This window comes from Girardinichthys multiradiatus, chromosome 15 (assembly GCF_021462225.1).
Source record: "Girardinichthys multiradiatus isolate DD_20200921_A chromosome 15, DD_fGirMul_XY1, whole genome shotgun sequence".
In the NCBI taxonomy this organism is placed as follows: Eukaryota; Metazoa; Chordata; class Actinopteri; order Cyprinodontiformes; family Goodeidae; genus Girardinichthys; species Girardinichthys multiradiatus.
Window position 1 is genome coordinate 23,154,583 of NC_061808.1, and position 21,075 is coordinate 23,175,657.

The window sequence follows — 21,075 nt, forward strand, 5'->3', positions numbered from 1 at the left end:
TAATCAAGGAGGAAATAGGAACTGATGTCACTGGGTCACAAACAGGATGCTGTGATTATAACACAATGAAAATGCCTGGCTATGTTATGGACACCCAGAGGCCAAAGAGTAGAGCCCTAGAAAGTGCAAATGAGAGGGGGGGGTGTGTGTGTCTGCTGATTGGTATGGGGTTGGTGACCATGGGAAGAAACTCCTGAGAGCTATCAGGGTAGGTCAGGTGGCAGAGCAAAGCATGAGGTGCTTTAACTGGATAATTAATCATTGCGATGACATCTATGTTTTTCTCTGAGCAGAGCAGGAAGTTCCCTTTTCCAAGCATTTTTTTGCTGTAATTTTATAATCTCATAGATGAGGATGCCCAGGTCAAACCGCTGACAGGATGCATGCAAGGAAAAAAACAGATTCTCTGCAGAGTGTTGATTGCTGCTGATTAGTGGGTGTTGACTGTGACAGGATCTCTGTTAATTGGAGGCAGAAGACATCTTTATAATCTGGATGAGCAATTAAAAATAAAACAAGATAGTGGTCCTTTAAACATCATTCTGTTGGAGCTGTCTAGCTTGATCGGATTGTTCTGACAACTATTCTAAAGTAGAAATCTTTTTATTTATGTGGATGTCTCCCAGATTCACTGACTCCCATCTGGTTTCACCCTCCCCTCTGATGACGTGGGGGACCCGTGCCAGCCTCCCCCCAGCTTTGTTTGCTGGAGTGGGTGGTATAGAAATGGGCATTGAAATATTGCTCCTAACCCTGCGGGGGAAACAAGCAGTTGCGGAGCCTGCAAGAGCCTGAGTGTGTTTTTTTTCTTTTTTTTTTTATGGGAGGAGGTCTGTGCAGTGTGGGTCATGCACACGGGGTGAGAGGCATGGCATATGCTGCTGTTTTTATGGCACTGCAGACTCCCTCTACGAGCTCCCCCACACGGCATCTGTTTGGCTGGCTGTGTGTCTGCGCATGGATGCGTGTACGAGCATTATGAGAGGGGTGAGGGGCTTGAGGTTCCCCTTTGCCCCACGCTTTGGCTTTGTTTCACCATTTCCAGCTCGAGGGGGTGGTTTCCCTGGAAACGGATTTGAATTTCAAGCCAATTTAAGAGCCCGAGAGGGAGAGAGCGAGAGAGAGCTCGCAAGCAAGTGTGTGAGTGAGCGGGGTGGGAGCCAAAAGCGTTTCCAGGAATTACTCGAGGTAGTGATGCTACAACCAAGGAAGCTTTTTGTCTCTGTGTGACCTAGTCCTTGTGTGTGTGCTATGCTAGTCCTGCTGGACCTCAATGCTGAATCTGACACACAGCCACTTCTTAGTGAGACCTAAATATCTAATTGTGATTAAAGGTTCTACATTGCTGTGGTTTAAAATATATCAATCTTATAGATTTCAGTTTGTTCTCATTGATAATGCGTCCTCCACATTCACCAGGATCGGTTATGGTGTTCCACTAGGTGCTAGGCTAGGTCTGGTTTTGTTCTTCCATTAACGGGAATGCACATTGGGAATGTCACAGAGAATCTTTTAAATTTACGTACCTCAGTCAGAGCCTTTAACATACACTGGATGTGACTCGCTGAAGTGTGCAGGGACAAATAGGATCACCGGACTTCAGCCCTGGAAAGTTTCATCAGAAGCAGCAACCCTTCTGAGTGGAACCAGTTCGAAAAGGATCGGTGGGCGTTGTACCATGGTGATGTAGGCCACCGACTAGTTGCAGCTGGTGTGTGTTTTTTAATAAAAACTATAAGGGGCACGTTTTTCATAGACAGTGACACATCAGTTTCAACTGCTACGGTGATGTCACCCTGCTTTATTTATACATGAAGCCAGATGTTTCTGATCAGGTGCTTGGCCTGTAAGTATGTCTTAGACATATAAAGTACAGGATAACAAATAAAATCATACTCTTGAACTCTGACAAAGCCAAAATTGTTGATCTCTGCCCTAAACATTTTGCAGCCAACCATATATTCAGTTTTCACAGGTTTTCTATGGCATCCATGCCACTGTTAAGAACCTTGTAGTCATTCTTGATCATAACCTTTGCTTTTCAACAAAGATTAAACCAGTATCTAAAGATACCTTTGTCTACCTGTGCAATATCTAAAATATCAGGTATCTTGTTCTGTGAAGTAATACAAGAAAAAAACAACTGGTGCATACATTTGTAATTTGCAGACTTGACAACTGCAGTGCAATTTTAGCAAGGACAAGAGTAGGGGGTATTTAGGCAATTAGATACTTTGGAATAAATATATTCTTTGTTAGATTAGATTCCTGGTGTGCACAATCTGATAAGCTTTTTCATACAAAGCTGGAAACTTTCTTTCATCCAACCAGGTTGCAGAGGTAGCAGGTCTAACCCTTTTCCACAAATACACTCCAGTTTAATCCACAGATGTTCCCAGGCCAAACGGAATATATAGTCCCTTCAATTAGTTTTGGGTCTGGGCCAGGCGAGTGGCTCAACTCCTAGCTTTCTCTAAGGATAAGTTGTGCTATTCTATATTAGAAGCTTATTTTAGCTGCTTATATCCAGGATATTGTTCTTTTGTTCATGATGATCATCACATGACCATATGTGACAGACCAGTAAAAAAGATTTTCAGGTTTTATCTGCTCATTTTTCACCATGACAGACCAGCCTGCATTACAGCACACACAGCCTCAATGGATCTATCCATCTCCTGCTCCATCCTGCCAAACCTTGTGATCAAGGCGTCACCAAGATCCTTGAACTTCTGCTATAAGTGGAAACTGAAGATGAAATCTTACCTATTTGAGAGAGCTTCTCTCTAGCATTTATTCATTCCGATTGCACTTTTTAATGAGCTGCCTGTATTGTACATGTTTGTTTTATTTTAGGGATGTCAAACCTATCTTTCCAATTGCTTTTAAGTTTTTTTGTTCACAAATTGTTCTTCCTGTATACAGTTTTTAATCTTGACTCCTATTTTAATTTTAGCACTAAGTTTCACTTGTGTTTAGAAAGTGCTATAAAATGTGAGTGGAGGGAAAGAGCTGACTTTCACTACTCAAAAACTTAAAAACCAGATATAAATAAACACACGACACATCACATCATCGTTTCTTCTCAACGTCATTATTTAAAAGCACCACAAAAATAATTGTCTTTTTTCCATTTAGTGACAAACAGTTTTATTCTTCAGAAGTTTGGTCCTTATAAATATGCATTATATACAAAATAATATTATAAAACATATAAAGAGCAGTGTCATATTTAAATTAAACTCTGAAAATAATCATTTAAAAAAATTACATTATTGGTTTTTCTACTTTTTTGAAATTTACTATAGGCAGGCAGTGGTGTGACAGTCTCTTCTTTCTCCTTTTAAGTCTCAGTTATTTTTGTTTTCCAGTTAGCCTGCATAAGAAACACATTCATATGCACACTTTCTCTGGGATTTTGCTGGCACTGCACTGACTGTTGGGCTCCTGTGGTGTTTCTCTTCAAATCCCTGTTGATTAAAAAGTGTTCTCTTTTTTCCATTCTTGGTTTTTTTTTATGGTAGTGCAAATGAACAAAGAACAAGGGCACAAGTTTAGCATTGAAACGCCCTCTTTTAAGGCTTCTGTAGTGAATTTGGGCTGCATACAATCCCCACCCTTGCACTGACCAAGTTCAACCAGTCATTTGTTTTAACGTGATGAGCAGCTGAGGGATATTTTCGCATATTTGTAGCTCTCATTGTTGCTGAAGTTGGACTGGGCCAGCGGGTGAGTTCACTCCTTTCGACCCTGAGTCTTGCATAGCAGGCAAAGCTGGCAGAAGTGATTGTTGGGGAAGGAGAAATGGGGGGTTGGGGTGATTTGGAGAGTCAGATCATAGGCACCTTTTTTCTGATTGGTTGGCTTTCAAAGTCATCATGATTATCAAACAATGCCAGGTCAGATATGAGGGGCAAATATCCATCTTTCTTCTCCTTTTGCCATCCAGGTTGGCTGAGATTCTAAACGAGCATGTCCCAGATGCTTTGTCCGTCTGCAAACAGCATCTGGTCGATCTTATTTGCCTTCCATCCTTTGTGAAAGGTCCTTTATTGTACACAGTTTGCATACAAACACTTGGCCAACATTAGGTTTATCAGCTCTGTCCCCTCCTGTTCTGTTTCGATTTCTTTTCAGGGCAGATGTCTCGGCCCTCAACTGATTTTCAGTGTTCCAGAGGTGCGGCGAGCATCTAAAACAATCCCCGGACTCCTCTCGGCATTTTGTAAACAATCCAGAACATTACATTCTGCCTCGATTGTGTCTCAGTCTTGCGTCCAAAACTTCTCTGACCCCACGCAGTTTATACCTGTGGGAAAAACAAAGACGGGGGAAAAAAATTTGTGTAAAATAAAATCCTTTGGTTGTTTTGAACTGTATAAATAAACTGAAACAAAAGATTTTCCAAGCATCGTAAGAGCTCATAATTTATCCTCTTTTATATTTAACTTGGAATGATAAAAATAATTCCACCAACTGCCACAAGAATAAAACATTGCACCTTTGAGACCAAGCAGAGCCAAACATGCATGAGAAAACATTATGAGTAAGGATTTTAGGTTATCATGTGGCCAAGATAAAGAATAGCCAGTCTAACATACAGAAACCAATAATGCGTATAGATGGGATTTCCCAGTGTTAAATACAAAAATCTATAGTCTTTCCATAAATAGCAAGATCATTATTAAGGGATAGTGCACTTGGGACAAAGTATTGCATTTAAAATGCAAGAAAATGCTCACCTCAGTTGCTATGACGCATTCCCTCCGCTCCTCTGCTATAACAAACACCGACTGGTACATGGAGTCTCTTGAGGAACATATTGTTGATATCCGACACTCGGGCTTTTCACTGCAAACATAAAGTGAAAGTTATTTTAATGCAAAAACACTCACAAGGGAGAACTATGGATTAGCAACTGCAGGTGAGGAACAATGCAATGTTTTCCACCCAAGCTAATAAAAAACAAGCTTGTGTGTTCACACAAAATCATGGCATTAAGTAACAGGGGACTCTTCTTAACATTTCTACTCAGGACATCAATTATGCATTTTGTGCGTTTTAAAGGGATTGTTCAGGATTTTTGATGAGAGGTTCTGTAACAAGGTTATAAGCAGCTAGTTATCTGCCAGTTGTAGATAACTGAAGCTAATGACTAGTCAGAGAGGGTCAATTCTAAGGCGGACTTCTACGCACAAAAGCAACTCCAATCTCAAAACTTTCATAGTGGTCTATGTGAACGCTATTTTCTGAGCCTTCAAACATTTGTCACAGTTGCATTGGGCGGTTACTTACAAAGAGGCCGATGATTATTTACAAATCGGTAAATTGCTTCCACTTAACTGTGTAATATAAAAGTAAAGCAGTGTAATGCTGGAAATTATTATAACAGTGACTCATGTAAAACAGATTTTTATACTGCCTTACTTTTCTACAAAGTAGTTAAACTGATCAGAAACACTTCATATGTTTCATTCACAGAATGTTTTTCACTACGGAAGATCCATTGTGGCACACAGCCTCCTACCTCCATTTCCTGCTTAAATAATCATTGACTTCTGTGCAAATAACTGCCCAATGCAAAGGTTTATAAAATGCAGATTGGAGACTTTGGTCTTGGTCCTGGACTAGGTGTTAGCTTTAGCCTCATGGACTTAGACTTAACAAAGATGCCAAAAGATTTATCTGCTGCAGGTGTTAAATGCTTTTAACCTTTTAGCAGAACTACACATTAAAAAATCCTCAACTATCCTGAATGTCATTTTAAAAGAGTAGTTCCTCTTACCTGTACATTCTGCTCAAAGGCATTTTATCTTCTAAACACTTGTCATAAATAAGACTTTTATCTTCTTGCGACTTTTCATCCTTAAACTCTTTTGTTTTAGAGTTGTAAGAGTCCAAGTGATAGTTTTTGTGGATAAAGTTTGATTTCTCTGAGTCACAGTCCACCTCCAGGCTGAGTTTCTGGTTGGTGTTTTTCAGCTGCGATGCTGGGATCAAGTTTTCACTCTGCCCCTTGGAAAAGTTGTTCATAGTCTCTGTTTCTGCTCCCCGCCCTTGCGCCTGCCTGTGGATGTGCCTCAAAGCAAAGCCCACCATGCAAAGCAGCACCAGCAGCGCCACCAGACCCACAGCCAGAGAGACTGCCGCCCACTGGAAGCCGTCTTCACCCGTCACTGTAGAGGTCAAGGTGGCAAAGGATTCACACCGAGGCCCGGTGTAGCCAGGAGGACACGTGCAAGCTGCTGGATTCTTCCCGGGGACGCCACTTGTAGTGCAAACACCTCCGTTGAGACAGGGCCGCACAAAACACTCGTCCAGGATTCTGTCACAGTTGCGTCCACCATAGCCCACTGGGCAAATGCAGGCATAGTCGTTTATGCGGTCTTGGCAGGTTCCTCCGTTAAGGCATGGGTTCCCAGCACATTCATTGATGTTAATCTCACAGCGCTGTCCAGTGAATCCTGCACGACAGCTACACATGCGCATGCCACCTTGGAGCAGACACAGGCCACCTGTAGAAGTCAGGATGGACAATGAGTATTTGTAAATACAGACATTTTATGACGAGAAACATTTCAGTGTCCAGCATTTAAAAATCAGAAAGAACTTGATCCCTCTTGGGTTCACACATCTCTGTCAAATCCATTGTGACCACAACACTGTGCACTGTTCTCCTTAACAGAGAACAACATCCTAGAGCCCTGCATGTTTACAAGAAGACACAAAACTGAACTGCATTTGGATATTTTTCACCTTTCACCAACAACCGAAGAAAGCTGTGGTGACATTTACAAGCCGTTGCTCCGAGCTGCTGAATGTTTATATGGAAGACAATAGACACCAAGTTCCCAGCAATTCCTGTTGTTCCACACTGCTTCCAGTTGCAGGAATTTAAAAGCTGAGGGGGTGGGGGGAAGTTCAGAAAAGGAGGGTATGGGGGGGCCAAAGAGCAGAGGAAGACCGTACCATTAGCGCAGGGAAGCGACGTGCACTTGTCCACTCTCTTCTCACAGTTGAGTCCTGTGTAGCCGGGAGGACACACACACATGTAGCTGCGGCCATTGTCTTTCTCCCAGCATTTGCCGCTGTGGAAGCACGGGGAGTCGGCGCATGTCAGCAGGTTGTGCTCACAGTGGGAGCCCTCGAAACCTTGCAGACATGTGCACTTGTAGCCAGTCTCCAAATTCTTAGCATATGCAAGAAAAAAAACAAAAAATGAGCCCTCAATAACCAAAGCAACGATCAGCAGATATAATTCAATCTACTTACAGTGCATATGCCTCCATTCCTGCAGGGGTTGCTGTCGCACTCTTGCATCTCCAGCTCACAGTTAACCCCTGTAAATCCTGGCAGGCATGTGCAAGTGTAACTCCCTTGGCCCGTGTTCATGCAGGTGGCGCCATTCAAACAGGGACGGTGATGGGTGCAGAAGTTCAGATCTGAAGGGGGGGCAGAAAAGGGGGTTTGTTTACAGGCAGCCACAGGAAGGAAAAAGAGCTATCTACTCTAAATGTGTGTGTGCAAAGCTATGCATACACTTCAGGGGAAATCTAATTTACTAATGCTTTCAAGTTAATTCCAACACAGTAATACGAGAGCATCTTTTCTGAAAAAAAACCAACAGGAGTGGTACAAGTTGTGTGTGGTGTACCTTGGTCACATAATAGGCCTCCCCAGCCCTCCTGGCAGTTGCACTGCCATGGCAGCTGGCAGGTACCATGCTTACAGGCTGGGTACTTCCTGCACTCGTCGCAGAACGTGCCCTGCCAACCTTCCCTGCATCTGAAAAGTGACATTGAATGTTTCTGGATTACTCTCTGTTATGTAACATCATAGTTTCCTTGACAACATGAATAAAAACGGCATGCATAACTGCAAAACATAATCTCTTAGACAAGCAAGCTATTGACTTTGACTGATTATGTGCAAAAAACCATGTGTCATAGCTTTATTAGGAATTTACTGGCAAGCACCTAAAGAAATCAGTGAGCTGTTCTGCAACATTAGCAGCTGTTCCATCACAGTTAAATCCCATAATATTACATGATAATTTAATCCATTGCAGAAATATGACACATTACAAAGTTAGCATTTGATGATGTAGTTAACCATGCATAACCAACTTAATATTTAATTATGATCACTTATTAACCATAATCAATATAAGTTTTATACACTGTGATGCAACTTCAGTCAAACCAACTAAAGTTACACCTGAGCCAACGGAGCCAAAGAAGTGTCTCAAGGATGTACTCCCAATTCAGGCCAGTTTTTGCTCCACGAAATTTGGATTTAAGTCTAAAACGACAGCAAGAGAGACTTGAGGAAGAATTTCTGCCAGCGATGGGGATGAGTGTGAGAATTATTTTTGCTGCTCAGCAAGTGACTGGGACGTGGTAGTGACAGGAAAAGAACGTGGGAAGAGGATTGTCAGTGAAAGCACAGTGTTATTTTGTTGATTTGGTGGATTTTAATTGTTCCAAATATGCAATGCAAATTCTGCAATGATGGAAGTTTTGCTGTATTTAAATCTCAGTTAAATACGCTTTTAGTTTCTTTGGCTTTTGACTTATAATATGCTGACTGTGACTGAATTTTTATTTTAGCCTTAGCTCTACTAATTTTACAGTTTAGGATTTCTCTAGATTTTCTTCGGCTGTGTACCTTTATGTTCTCTTACCTCCTTTAGAATCTTTGGTTCAGCACTTTGGTCATTCTAGATATTGTTTTATAGGTATAGGTATACTGACTAGTGGAGCACAGTTTCTCTTGTTAATAACTATGGTGCTTGATCAGACGCACAAGCAAATGTGAAAGCAACTAACACTGTTCCCATTTCCCGTGTCCCAACACATATTTCAACACTTCATAATTATTGATACTTACACACACTCCCCAGGTTTGGAGCAGTTCCCATTCCTCTCGCTGCACCCCTCAAGACAGATGGCTACAGTTAAAAGAAAAACACAAAGATAAGTGACTTATCTTAAAATAAGCGTTGAGACACGGAGCTGAAAAATACAAATGCTTAAAAATAACTGTTAGCTTGTAAAGATGTCAGATAATACTTTAACGCTCCACAATAACAACCATGAAGGCTAAAGAGCTAGTAATTTCTCGAAATAGCCCACTCTGAGAGTATGCTGAAGTACATGAGGCTTTAGTCTGTCTCAACTTTGGTCATTTGATCTAAACCTGTCCGCCAAACCGTACCCACAGCTGGCCCTGAAAGGGAGAGCTGGGACGGTGGGGGTATGTGGCGAGTGGGCCGGGCTGATAGTTTGTTTGTCCTGTTTTAAGTGTACAGGTCTTGCATGACACTGATTCGCGGGACAACATATCAGGCGGCAGACAGTAAAGCGGCCCGCTTTAAGTCCGGAACAGATGCTTGCTCTCAATAGCAGACAGCTGTCACTATTGTTGTTTGTGGTCCGCCGCAACCATATTTGCAGCTGCTACTGCCGAGCGCCCAACAATGCAAGGGGCTAAACATCGGTGGCGCGTGGCGGGTAATAATGCCACGATTAACCTTGGCGCGTGCTGTCGCCCGGACTCCTCCTATCGATGCTCGCGCGCCCCCTCCTCCTTCTTTCCTGCCTGCGGATTATGTTACCGGGCACGCGCGCACACATTGCTCCCTGAAGGGGGAAATTATGTTTACTGAACCCGAATTCACTTCAAAAGGTCTTTTACACTAACAGCAAATTCGCAAATAAATGATTTAATTGTAGTATTCAGCTGATATTGAGGCTAGGAAAAGCTGACTGTAAAGTCAAGCTTCTGTTTTAATTTGTGATAAAAAAATAAAAAAATAAAAATGTTCTAGAGCCGGTTCACCACTATATGGGGCCCTAAACATCATTTGGGGGGTTCCAGCAATCAAGGCTGCTCAATTAATAGTTACAGTCCAAAACTGTATGTAGCCCAATGAAGAACTTGATTTGGAGGATCATTCAGTTAAGACCATTAACCACAAGCCCTCACGACACCCCTGATGCCCCTTTTAAGTTTTTCATGCCTGATTGTTTGGATATTGTGCATCAAAAAATACATTTTATTGTAAAGTCAGCAATTACATAGTTTCTTTTTCCTTAACTCACATTTTAAAATAAATAAATAGCAGTAAATAAGTTGTGAAGACAATGTCAGTTCTCTGATTTACTCAGTTTGCCGTAAAGCTGATTTTCAGAATACTATTATTGAATAATTAACTGAATAAATCATGATTTTTATTATATCTTTCAAACTACAAATAATTCTTCTTTGTACGACTACAACTAATACATTTCCAAGTTTTTTAAAATCCGAAATAAATACAAATTTTAAAGAATTTTCTAATAATTTTAATTGCTATTCAAAAACCTGCAAAGCAAATTCAAAAGCAGTTCCATTCTTTATAAATGCAACTACAACAGAACGTTTGACATTTCTATCTCTATGTCAGAAGTCCAGTGTGCTTGGGGGTCCCCTGCATGCCTGGGGCTTAGTACCCTTGTGCCTTGGGGTGTCTCTGTTTTTAGCATACATGTTTAAAAGTTTATGCATTGCACCTTTTACATAAGCATTGTTATGGCTTACAACTAGAAAGTGATGTCTGCCGCACAGTAACTAAATGTGTGTTGCTTTAAACGCATGCACTTTCAATGGTATTGAAAGCGCTTGGGTTAAAGTGGGCAAGTTGAAAAATATCAAAGCATATGTAGATCTTTATCTTATAGAAATTGTATTTTAGTTGCTATAGCATAGAAGTTAAAATGGTCTTGGTAGAAAATGTAAATCATATAACAGATTGCAGCCTTGTCTTCATTTTAGCTTTTAAAGAATTGATTCAGATAATTTTGGGTGAAGCCAAAATATCTTTCTCATCTTGATAGTGTTGTTTGTTGTTACTTCTGCAGTTTACGTGGCCTACTTCCAAAGTATCAACCTGTTAAGCAACAAAATAATTCAGTAAGAAAAAAAGTCATTACAGTCTCACTGTACTGATTCATACATTTTTAAATGTCAAGGATCACCATATTTGTTTTGCACTAATACTAATGATACATTGTTACAAAAATATTTAAACAAACATGTGTGCCAATTCTAATGCTCTTTGGTGCCCCCTGTTGGTTTGGGTGCCCTAAACAGCTGCCTGTTTCGCTTTTGCATTGTGCCGGCTCTGCAGTCTCCCTAAGTGTAAGTTACATTTAACCCAAATGAACAGTCTTGCTCACATCCATGCATGGGAGTGTGGGAGCAGAGGGGAAATTATGGTGTCTGAAAGATGCTCAATCTGTCTTCTCCAATGTATATTTCTATAGTCACGCACGATTGATGTGTGTGCGAAATTACAAAATGTGAGGCCATCTGGTTAGAATTTGGCGCCACAGTCAAAATAGCACATGCCAGTTTCTCTTTCGCCACCAGTGTGACATGGATGACAGATCCGCTGTCACCCGTGTGGTCACATATCCAGCACATGGTAGCTATTACTCTCATGGTGCCTCCTTCCAATCTACTCTTTGATTAATTTGTTTTTGGTAAAAGGAGGGCTCTTTGGTATTTTGGAGCCAAATGGCATCATGGGCTCTCCTGTGGGCCCACTTGGAGCGTTCCAGATCATGAGTGTGGGTCTGCAATTTGGCCTAGTGGGTTTACACTTGCATAACGTTGTGTTACAATCCCACAACCAATTACACTTTAGAACTATATGACAGAAATAGGCTCTTAAGGAACATTCCACACAAAAACTGCCTGACAGACTACAGGAGATTATTAGGCAATCTCTAGTTGAAGATTTCCTGTGACTTCAGTAATGGTGACATCTTGAAGTCTATCTCTGACCTCTTCTCTTGGTATATTTATAAGAGTAAAATGCCACAAAGGTTGTAGAAGGAACAACCACCAAGTTTTCCATAATCTTAGATTGAAAATTAAATATATTAAAAACTTTGCAACAAGAAGAGAGCCAGCCAGGCATATAAACACAGGATCCTGCTTACGTTCTTCACAGTATTTCCCTTTCCAGCCAGCAAGACAGGACAACTGTCCATCCCGGGTGCAGGTGTAGTGGCCAAACCGGTCGTCTCTCGGGGTGCACTTTTTGGAACAACTTTCCCCATAGTAGCTCTCATTGCAGATGAACCGATAAGAATATCTGAGCTCTGTCTGCTTCCTGGTTTGTGTGTCCTGGGACCAGTCGGTTCCTACACTAAGCTGTCTTTGGATGGCAAAAAAGCTTATCATAAAGTCTGGATTGTTGTTATCTGTAAAAGATGAAAGATCAATTAGAAAAAAACAATGAATGCAAAGTAACAATAAAGTTAAAAATCTGCTGGTGTCCTGTGATGATTAAGTGCAAATGTAATTTCGTTTTGATAATTTGCTCAGCACTAAAGCTGCATCCCTTATCAAATCCCATGCAGCTCAGATGAAAGATAAACTCAGGTTGAAATTTCCTCTTTTTTCCTGTCAGCAGAAAAAAAAAAAACATTCCCAGGCCCATCCCCTCTTCCAAAGGGCAGAACAGAGTAAGGTGTAAAATACAGGAAGATGTAGTCAGGGGCTTTTGGCAGGGGCTGTGTATTCTCACCAAGAGCCCACAGCTCTTTCCCACGCCAAAAATAAAACTAGAGGAAGTTCAATTGTATTGGGCATAAGAATGAAAAAGGTGCTCTGAAGTTCATAATAAAGAGACGCAAAGGCGTGAAAAATGCCTGAAAGTATGCACAACTAATATTATGATTAAGAAGTAATTTTTTATTACCCTGTCTCATCAAATATATCCTGGTTTTAATTTGTAGCTGTGAAAAAGGTAAAGAAAAATCTAAAGAGAGCTCCCTCCTGTGGTAGTATATGTTATATTGCACTCACCTACAGGTAGATTTCCATAAGGTGAATGCCAGGCCTCGATTATTAATGAAAATGACCCCTGAGGAGAAAAAACACATACAATTAGTAAAACCAATCCAAACTGTATAGTTTACAATTTTTGCAACTTTTAAATGTTTTTTTTTCCTGTATCTGTCGTTGCTCTGATGTATCACAGAATGCATGGGAACATATATGAGTTACAGTGAGCCACACACTATGGCCACTGTAGATTTTAAAGTGAGCGACGTCGTAGCGGCGCAATCTTGTTGTCGCCTGAGCATTACCTAATGATGGATTAGACGAGCGGACCAATAACCGGTGCGCTCCCAAAACGCACAGCTGCTAGCCCGTTAAACAACAACAACAACAACAAAACAACACAATGGGGCCCGCAGTTAAGACAAAATATGATAATGTGGATGCATGTTGTGCGCCTTCCACGCCCTTACCGGCCATCCGAACTTGAAGGGGATTTGAATGGGTCTGGATAAAGTGCCGCTGTCCTTGGCGCTGAAAGAGTTCGTCCCCAGCACCGGTGTCTCCGTACTCCCAAAGATGCAGTCACCTGGCGACACCAGAGCCTGGTAGTTCTTCAGGCAAATTTTGAAATAAGTTCTGCAGCTGGGCTTGCACGCGTTCCCGTTTGCCAGCAAACCTTTTTGGTTTTTAAATTCGTGGAGATCTAGCTCAAAAACTCCCGACCCAAATACCTAAAATAATAAAAAGGGAAAAGGTGATGTTATTTAAGAAAGCGTGAAAACAAAGTAAAATAACGGTCTCTTCGTTTGTTTTCGATCCTCATCCCTCATCCTGCTTCATACCTGTAGTATTAACGTGGTGCTGAACGCGATGGTAAAGGTGAACCAGGCTGCCATCCTTCTCGTTTCTCCAGGGCAGCCGTGTCACCAGCCGCTAAAACCAGTAAAGCCTTCTTACTCCCAAGTATTTGCGCCCAAGGAAAGGATTTCTTTTTGGCAGAATTAAAAAACTAAAACACACATAAATCCTCCAATATCTCCTTCTCGCCGTGCGTCAAAAGCTCCAGAGGAACCGTTCCCAAATCTTAAAGTTATCCAGAAGCCGAGGGAAGACGAGCATATCCACAGTCGCGCGTCTTTTCGGTCAGCAGGCGTCCTCTCTTGCGTATACTCCACAGTGTGTCCCTCCGCTGAGTGCGTGTAAAGGCTTAACGCTTGTTTTGATGCTGAACTTGGTGCGTCAGTGCGCCACGGACGTTCGTCAGTCTCCTTATTACAAGTGAATGAACCGTAGAGCGTCTCCTCCTGGATATATAGACTTGCACTGCGCGGCTCATTACACAAACTGTCACTCATCCAACATAGCACCGCCCCCCGTTCACATATTCAACCCCCTTCCTTTCCACCCCAACAACAATTATCAGGATTTAATACTCACTGGCAATGAGATGGCGCATTATTAACAGACCCGAAACGTTTGTTTATATATTTTTAGAACCAATTGCGCACATTATACGTTTTACGCACGGGCCAATCTAAGAGGAGACAAAACCTTGTGTGTAGAAAGGAGACATTCAATTAGGGTCTTTCTTCATGTAGATTTTTGCAGTTGGTTCCACTCAATTGCACGCCTAGTCAGCCCTCACTACAGGTTTGGAGACCTTCCACCCTCCTAGAGACACCACTCTGGCACATGGGAGTCTCCCCCGGGATAGACCACGACCAGCAATCGCAACAGAAATAAATAATTAAATGATTAACCTACAGTTAACTTCTAAGTTAAACCACCTGAATTATAGTGGTATAATTGTTTGATTTTATATGCCTTCATACGCCAAACCAAAGCAAATTACTAATGTGACAATTTCCCATAGTATGTCTTTTAATTTGTGGTTAAAGCCATTATGAAAACATTGACAATCCATTGATTTTACGCACGATTATGGATGATTATATTAAATTACTCTCATTTAGTGCTACTGTGGGCGTGATTCATCTTGTACGCGGCGTGTGCCCCTTCGTGCCCACCCATGCATTTTACGGTTAATAGCAGCGTGCCTCCTATTGTTGTCGCGCGTGTCCCTCTCTCGCCCTCATGCGGGTGTTCTTTACGGGACGGGAGGCATAACTATTCAGCTGTATGCAAATCAGCACTCTCTCCCTGTCCCTCTCTCCGCGCTCGTCTGACTCGTGGCCTTTGCGAGAATCAGGCTATATCAGGCTCCAGGTTTTAAGGATTAAGATGAAACAAAGTCAGTTTGTCAGAATAAGAGATGCGTCTATAGCTAAAACCTAAAATATTCACGGATGATGCGAGCTATGTATTTGTCTAAGATATGATAGCTGTTTTTTTTTCTTCTGTGTATCCCCTCAGAATTACAAAGGCACGTTACTTGGTCGTTATAATTTGTATTTGTCATCCGATCACCCATCTCTCTCATTTATACCATCTGGAGGGAGATGGGAGTCCGGCGCATCGTATGTTCTAGGAGCGGAGAAGCCAAACCTCAGTATCTGTCAGTCTGGTTGTCTCCGTGCCTGCTGCTTCCTTTTTCCACCTCTAGGGGCCGCGGAGCTGGAGGACCGAAGGTGTGACAGGTGTTCTTCATTGACTCATCAGTTCAGAGGACTATATGAGGGCGGCTCACCTGCACTTCTGCGCCTGAGTTTTGTTGCCCTTCATGGTAGTACTCCCTGGCCACATACCTTGTATCTTGTGATTGTTTTATGAGCAGTTTTACTAACAGTCTGTATACCTTGTCTTAGGCACCTCAGCCTTGCTCTTTGTTGGAGATCTCAAGAAAACATCTGATCACAGTCTGGACTCTGGATTCATTCCATGCAGCGGGCTGCCCTGGATACCTCTCTGTCTGGTTAAGCGAACCCTGTCCACCCTCCTACGGTTCTTCCTGGATCATCAAGAAGCCCCAAACGGAATCAGCACTATTTCACTGTCCCAGACTTGCAACCATCTCCCCCCTGGTGGATCGCCCCACCCGAATAGTAAGCCTAACCACAGAATTAGCAAGTCTGTATCCCGATCTGAACTCACCTTGCTGTTTCCCCTTCCAGTCGGACGGCCTTCCTGGAAACTTTACTCATTGTACATTTCACAAATTGTTAATAAATTCTTTAACCGTTTCTCTGTTTGAGTGTTCTCTGCATGTGGGTCAAATCAGCCTTAAAAATGATGACAGTATCTATACTCATGCTGTACATTGCTGTCAAAATTTTTATTATAACAAACGGTGATGTTGCAGAAAAAACACAACCAGCCACAGAAATACTGTGTTTTTACAATGACTTGGAAAGGTAGTCAGACATCTTTTTGCATTTTGTCATGCTACGAACACAGACTTGAATGTTATTAGGATTTTATGTTATGGATCACAAAGTAGCACATAACTGTGCAGTGAAGGGGAATGATACATAGGTTTAAAATTTTTTTACAAATAAAAGAACCACAGACTTATTGTGATTTTATGTGCATAAACCACACAGCTTTTCATTTTTTTCTAAAAAATTGAAAATGGAAGCATACATTTGTATTGAGCCCCTTTTAATATGATGCCCCTATATAAATTCCAGTGCAGCCATCAGGAGTCGCCTTACAAGTAAATAGAAAACTCCTGTCTTATTTTCACCACATATATTGACAGCTGTTCTGTGAAGGTGTTCTGATTAATATTTGTGAACAGCATTATGAAGACCAACATTATAGAGACCAAAGAATGCACCACCCCCACCATGACACATGGTGTTGGCAACATCATGCTGCGGGGGGTACTTTACAAGATTAGACAGTGTTTGTGAATGAAAATGTTTAAATCTTACCTCAGAGTATTGTATTAAGGTCTAGACTTTGACTAGGCCATCTAAACAATTTCGTTGTTGCTCTGGCAGTATGTTGAACTTCACTGTCCCTACTGGAAAAAAAGCATCCCTACAGCATAATGCTGTCACTACCATATTAGTTCTCTAATGTTCTCTAAAACATCTGGCCCTCTGAGAGCATCACAGTTCTGTTTATACTGAAAACCAATTACCCACAGGACTCCATTTACTAATTGGCTGACATCCATAGGCAGTTGGCTGCACTGGACTTTTGTAGGGGTAAAAAAATCTAATGAAATACATTAAAGTTTGTGGTTGTAATGTGACAGAATGTGAAAAAGTGCAAGGAATACTTTTGAAAGTCACACCATATGATGGTATGTATATATATGTATATGTATATATATATATATATATATATATATATATATATATATATATATGATATTGCTTGACTTTGGAATAAAATTGTAATACGTTGAAAGTATGTCTAATTAGTTAATAATTTATAATAATTTGTCAATCAGTCATTTTCTACCGCTTATTCCATAGTGGGTCATGGGGGAGCTGGTGCCTATCTCCAGCAGTCTATGGGCAAGAGGCAGGGTACACCTTGGACAGGTCGCCAGTCCATCGCAGGGCAACACACAAACAACCATGCACACACTCATTCATACACCTAAGGGCAATTTAGAGAGACCAGTTAATCTAACAGGCATATCTTTGGACTGTGGGAGGAAGCCAGAGTACCTGGTGAGAACCCACGCATGCATGGGGAGAACATGCAAACTCTATGCAGAAAGACCCCCAAACAGGAATCAAACTAAGGACCTTCTTGCTGCAAGGCAACAGTGCTACCAACTGCGCCACCGTGCAGCCCGTATAATAATTAGTATTTTTCATAAATTAATATGAAAGCATGGACACATTGCATTGTGCCATCCCTCTAAGAAACATCTTGTAAATTGTGGTTGAAAAGTCAAGGGTAAAACAAAATCCACATTATAAAGATATCATTGGTTATTTGAGCTGGACTTTCAACATCATTGTTTAAGATAAATTTGGAGATCTGTGAACTAAAAAAAGTTAAATCTTTTATCTAATTTTCTGTGCTAAATAAAGACAAGGCGTAGCCAGCATTAAATAGCCATTATAAACACTTATGGATGTCCAGCATTTGAACTGTGTTGTTCATATTTACAGATAAGAATAAAACAGAAAAAACACTTTCAGCCACAATCATGTTTACAGGACATAAAATAAAACTAAGACAGTTTACATAAACCCGTTTCCTCCTCTCTTCTTGTAATTTTCTCTCGGAACTTCATGATTTCACTGTATATCTGTTATCTGTCATTTTCTTCCGATAAACTGTGCACAACTGAGAGTGAAAATGGAGAGTATGTATATTTATTCAGTGTTCATAGGAGACAGACATGATGGCCTGGCTAAATGCATGTCATATTGACACACCTGTTGTGTCTGCAGCGGTTCCACAGAGACACAATGGCATTGGCTTGGTGGACTGTATTATTATGTCTATATACCACTGGTTCTCCTTCTGTTATTTGTTGACAGAACATGCTTGATAGTTCCTTCTGATTGTCTTTTTTTCTACAAAGGAGGAATATGTTACTGTCAGTGCACTTTATACTTTTGTGCTTCATGTGTTTTTTTTTTTTTTTTTTGCTTTTTATTCCAGTTTGGTGCTCTTTATTGCCTCAAATGTCTTGCCAGTAATGGGTTTCAATCATGGATATTGCCTCGCTTATCTATCTTTACAGCCATCTGTTTCGGTCGAGGTAACATGAAATGGCAATAAAAAAGTGTGACAACTGCAGTTCATGTGTTTAACAGGTGAGCAGAGGTGATAACACAAAACTCTCCTCACTATGAACAGAGGAGGGGGGCTTATGGCCTTTCTGTACATAAAACTGACCTTTATTATATTACTGTCTATGTCAGATGGCTCTTCTTTTATTACGGTGTTTGCTATGGGAACACATCTTACCAACTGAGGTACCTGCAAATGGCCTTGGCATTGTTAGAAAACAATGTGTTTTGTCAAGAAGGAAGACAAAATAAGTACCACCTAAGTAAATACCTATTTTTCTAAGTATCACAATTTTTTTAAGGATTATTAAAACAGCAGTGCAACACTACTTGGACTTTTTGAGTACGTTAGTTTAAAAAAATGTCTTATCAGTTGGCATGGGTGGTTGAAGGATGCAATTTGATAATGTATACCATTTTAACCTAAAAGTTTCAATTTCCAGGTTTAAAGATGAACTAAATAACAGACCAGAGAACGATTTTTTCTAACCAACTCAAACCTCCAAATCAGAAACATGCTGATCCTCCTTTACTGAGCATGTTACTGCAGTGTTTGATGGTAAAAATGCAGAGAAATCCATCATTATTAGGCTGTATTGCTAACTTCAGTTAGTCTTTTCACTGAGCATATCAATTAGAAAATCCCACTGGTTTTTCGAACTATGTTCTAGAACACAATAGTTTTTTTATAGCAAACTAAATGCGGTTGCGGCAGATGGCTATAAGGGATTGCTGCAAAGTTAATGACTAGACAGAACTTCCTTACATTAGATCATTTTGTTGCAAATGACAGTGTAATCAAAATTTGACTGCTTGTATTATATTTAGCATCAGACCAAATTGAGTGTCACTGACTCTAATCTGTCTATATGATTAGGTTGTGCAGGTTTGAGTTTGATTTATTGCCTATCTCTGTACTTAAAATGTACTTCTGTAATTAAAATTAATTTGGCATTTTTCTTGTAAAGTGTCATGAACTTGTGCTATATAAATAAACTTACCTGACATGAATTCAATGGAACACAGCATAAATGGCCACCAGCATTTCCTTGTTCACTGTAGTCCACTACATCACAGACAGGGTATTTTTGTGTTTAACTTAACATTTCTTCTGATTATCACTAAAGGCTGCCAAAGTGGCCACAGTAGTACTTGTACCACAGTTTGAGAACCATAGCTTTAGCGGGAAGGTGGTTAAGAACAAATACAGCACATTTCAAAATATTTTTAAGCACGTTTGATGTCTACTCATACAGACATCAGCAATAGTTGTGCTTAAACTGCTGTCAACAAAAGCTCTCTGTGGTTTTATTTATAACACGCCTTGTTGAAAATGCATTGTATTGTTACACTCTAATGCAATGCCAGGGAGCAACTTGAGCCTGCAACAAACCAGCTGCTACCAGCTGCTCACCCTGAAACTATTTAATTTTCCTAAAGGCAAGTTTGGATCCCGCATTATTTTAAGATGTTGCATGAAAACTGTTATGCTTTCCAGCAGCACAGCAAGGGTCCTGACTGGCTAGACTGAAGTTCATGGTCATACTTTGATGTCTGCGTGTGCGTCTGTGACGGCAAGCTTTAATGTGGGTGTCGTGGAAGTAGGACAAAGAACACAAGTCCATTGATTCACCATCCCAGTAGGTCCCTTTGCCTTTTGGTGAGAAAACCCATGGGGTTCACAGGGTGGCTTCAGATTGTTCCATGTCTCGTTCAGATTCCTTTCCAGTTGTTTGTGGATTTGTGTAGAAGCTGTAGAAAAAGCTACAGTTCCTGTTCTCACCATTCTGGCCATTTCTTGTGACTAAACCAAGATCTGACAAGGAAGTGTAAACAGGCTGATCTGCCAGAAATCAGACTTGAGAATATCTATTGTTGTGAGTGGAATGTAAAGAATGTTGTAATAAAAATAAAGCAAGGCTTCATACCAGCCGCATGCTTTCAGATATGAAAAATAATTACATTTTTCATGTGACGCTTTATAAATGCTTTACACAAATATGACTTTTAATATTTTGCGTCTTTGATAACTACAGGAGGAACTCAGAAACAGGCAACTCTTTCAACCCCCAGAACTTGGATTACAACAAGGACAGGTGAGGGTCTAACAGAGCAGTCATAAAAGGACTGGAAACCAGTCTGAAGGAATATATATTCACCAGAAACCCCTAAAGATGAAAGGAAACACTTCAGGTGAAGTTTTTTTCACAGTCCAGGTGGTAAGTGTTGATGGCCAGTATGAGCTTGGGTGATGTTTAATGTGGGATACAGCTGCTAAATGTCAGATAATAAGAATTGTGTGGGAAACAGCTCACATGCATGACAGTACAGGGTCTGTAGAATCAACAGAAGAAGAAAAATCGACATATTTCAGTTCTAAATATAATCTATTTTCCTTCAAAAGAAAACACATTTTTGTGTAACCAGTCTGAACTCTGATTGTTTGGTTGAAATCCAGCAGCTGTCAAAAAGATTTCTGTGTTTACTTAAGACCACGTTTTTCTTAGCATTTCTCCTTATTTGTAATGCAAAGTCAGATTTGCAACACAAATTCATCAGTTTCTGATGAAAA

At 40.8% G+C, this 21,075-nt stretch overlaps 1 protein-coding gene across 1 annotated transcript; it reads right to left on the bottom strand.

Annotated features, from left to right (window-relative positions):
- Window positions 1–3,075: 3,075 nt before the first annotated feature.
- Window positions 3,076–14,125, bottom strand: dll4 (delta-like 4 (Drosophila)). The gene is made up of 11 exons (XM_047388939.1): window positions 13,680–14,125; window positions 13,308–13,568; window positions 12,859–12,916; window positions 11,988–12,251; window positions 8,890–8,950; window positions 7,655–7,785; window positions 7,273–7,442; window positions 6,970–7,189; window positions 5,786–6,515; window positions 4,743–4,851; window positions 3,076–4,309 (listed from the first exon to the last, which is right to left on the bottom strand). The coding sequence occupies exons 1-11, from the start codon at window positions 13,731–13,733 to the stop codon at window positions 4,304–4,306; spliced, it is 2,064 nt and encodes a 687-aa protein (XP_047244895.1). The 5' UTR covers window positions 13,734–14,125; the 3' UTR covers window positions 3,076–4,303.
- Between the last annotated feature and the right edge of the window lie 6,950 nt (window positions 14,126–21,075).

Bases quoted from the DNA above. Each gene is read 5' to 3' on its own strand.
- dll4 (XM_047388939.1), bottom strand. From the start codon at position 13,733: ATGGCAGCCTGGTTCACCTTTACCATCGCGTTCAGCACCACGTTAATA. The intron at 7,786-8,889 runs GTAAGTATCAAT...GTCACTTTTCAG, and splicing joins TCCAAACCTGGGGAGTGTGT to ATGCAGGGAAGGTTGGCAGG. The intron at 7,190-7,272 runs GTAAGTAGATTG...GCATATGCTAAG, and splicing joins GGAATGGAGGCATATGCACT to AATTTGGAGACTGGCTACAA.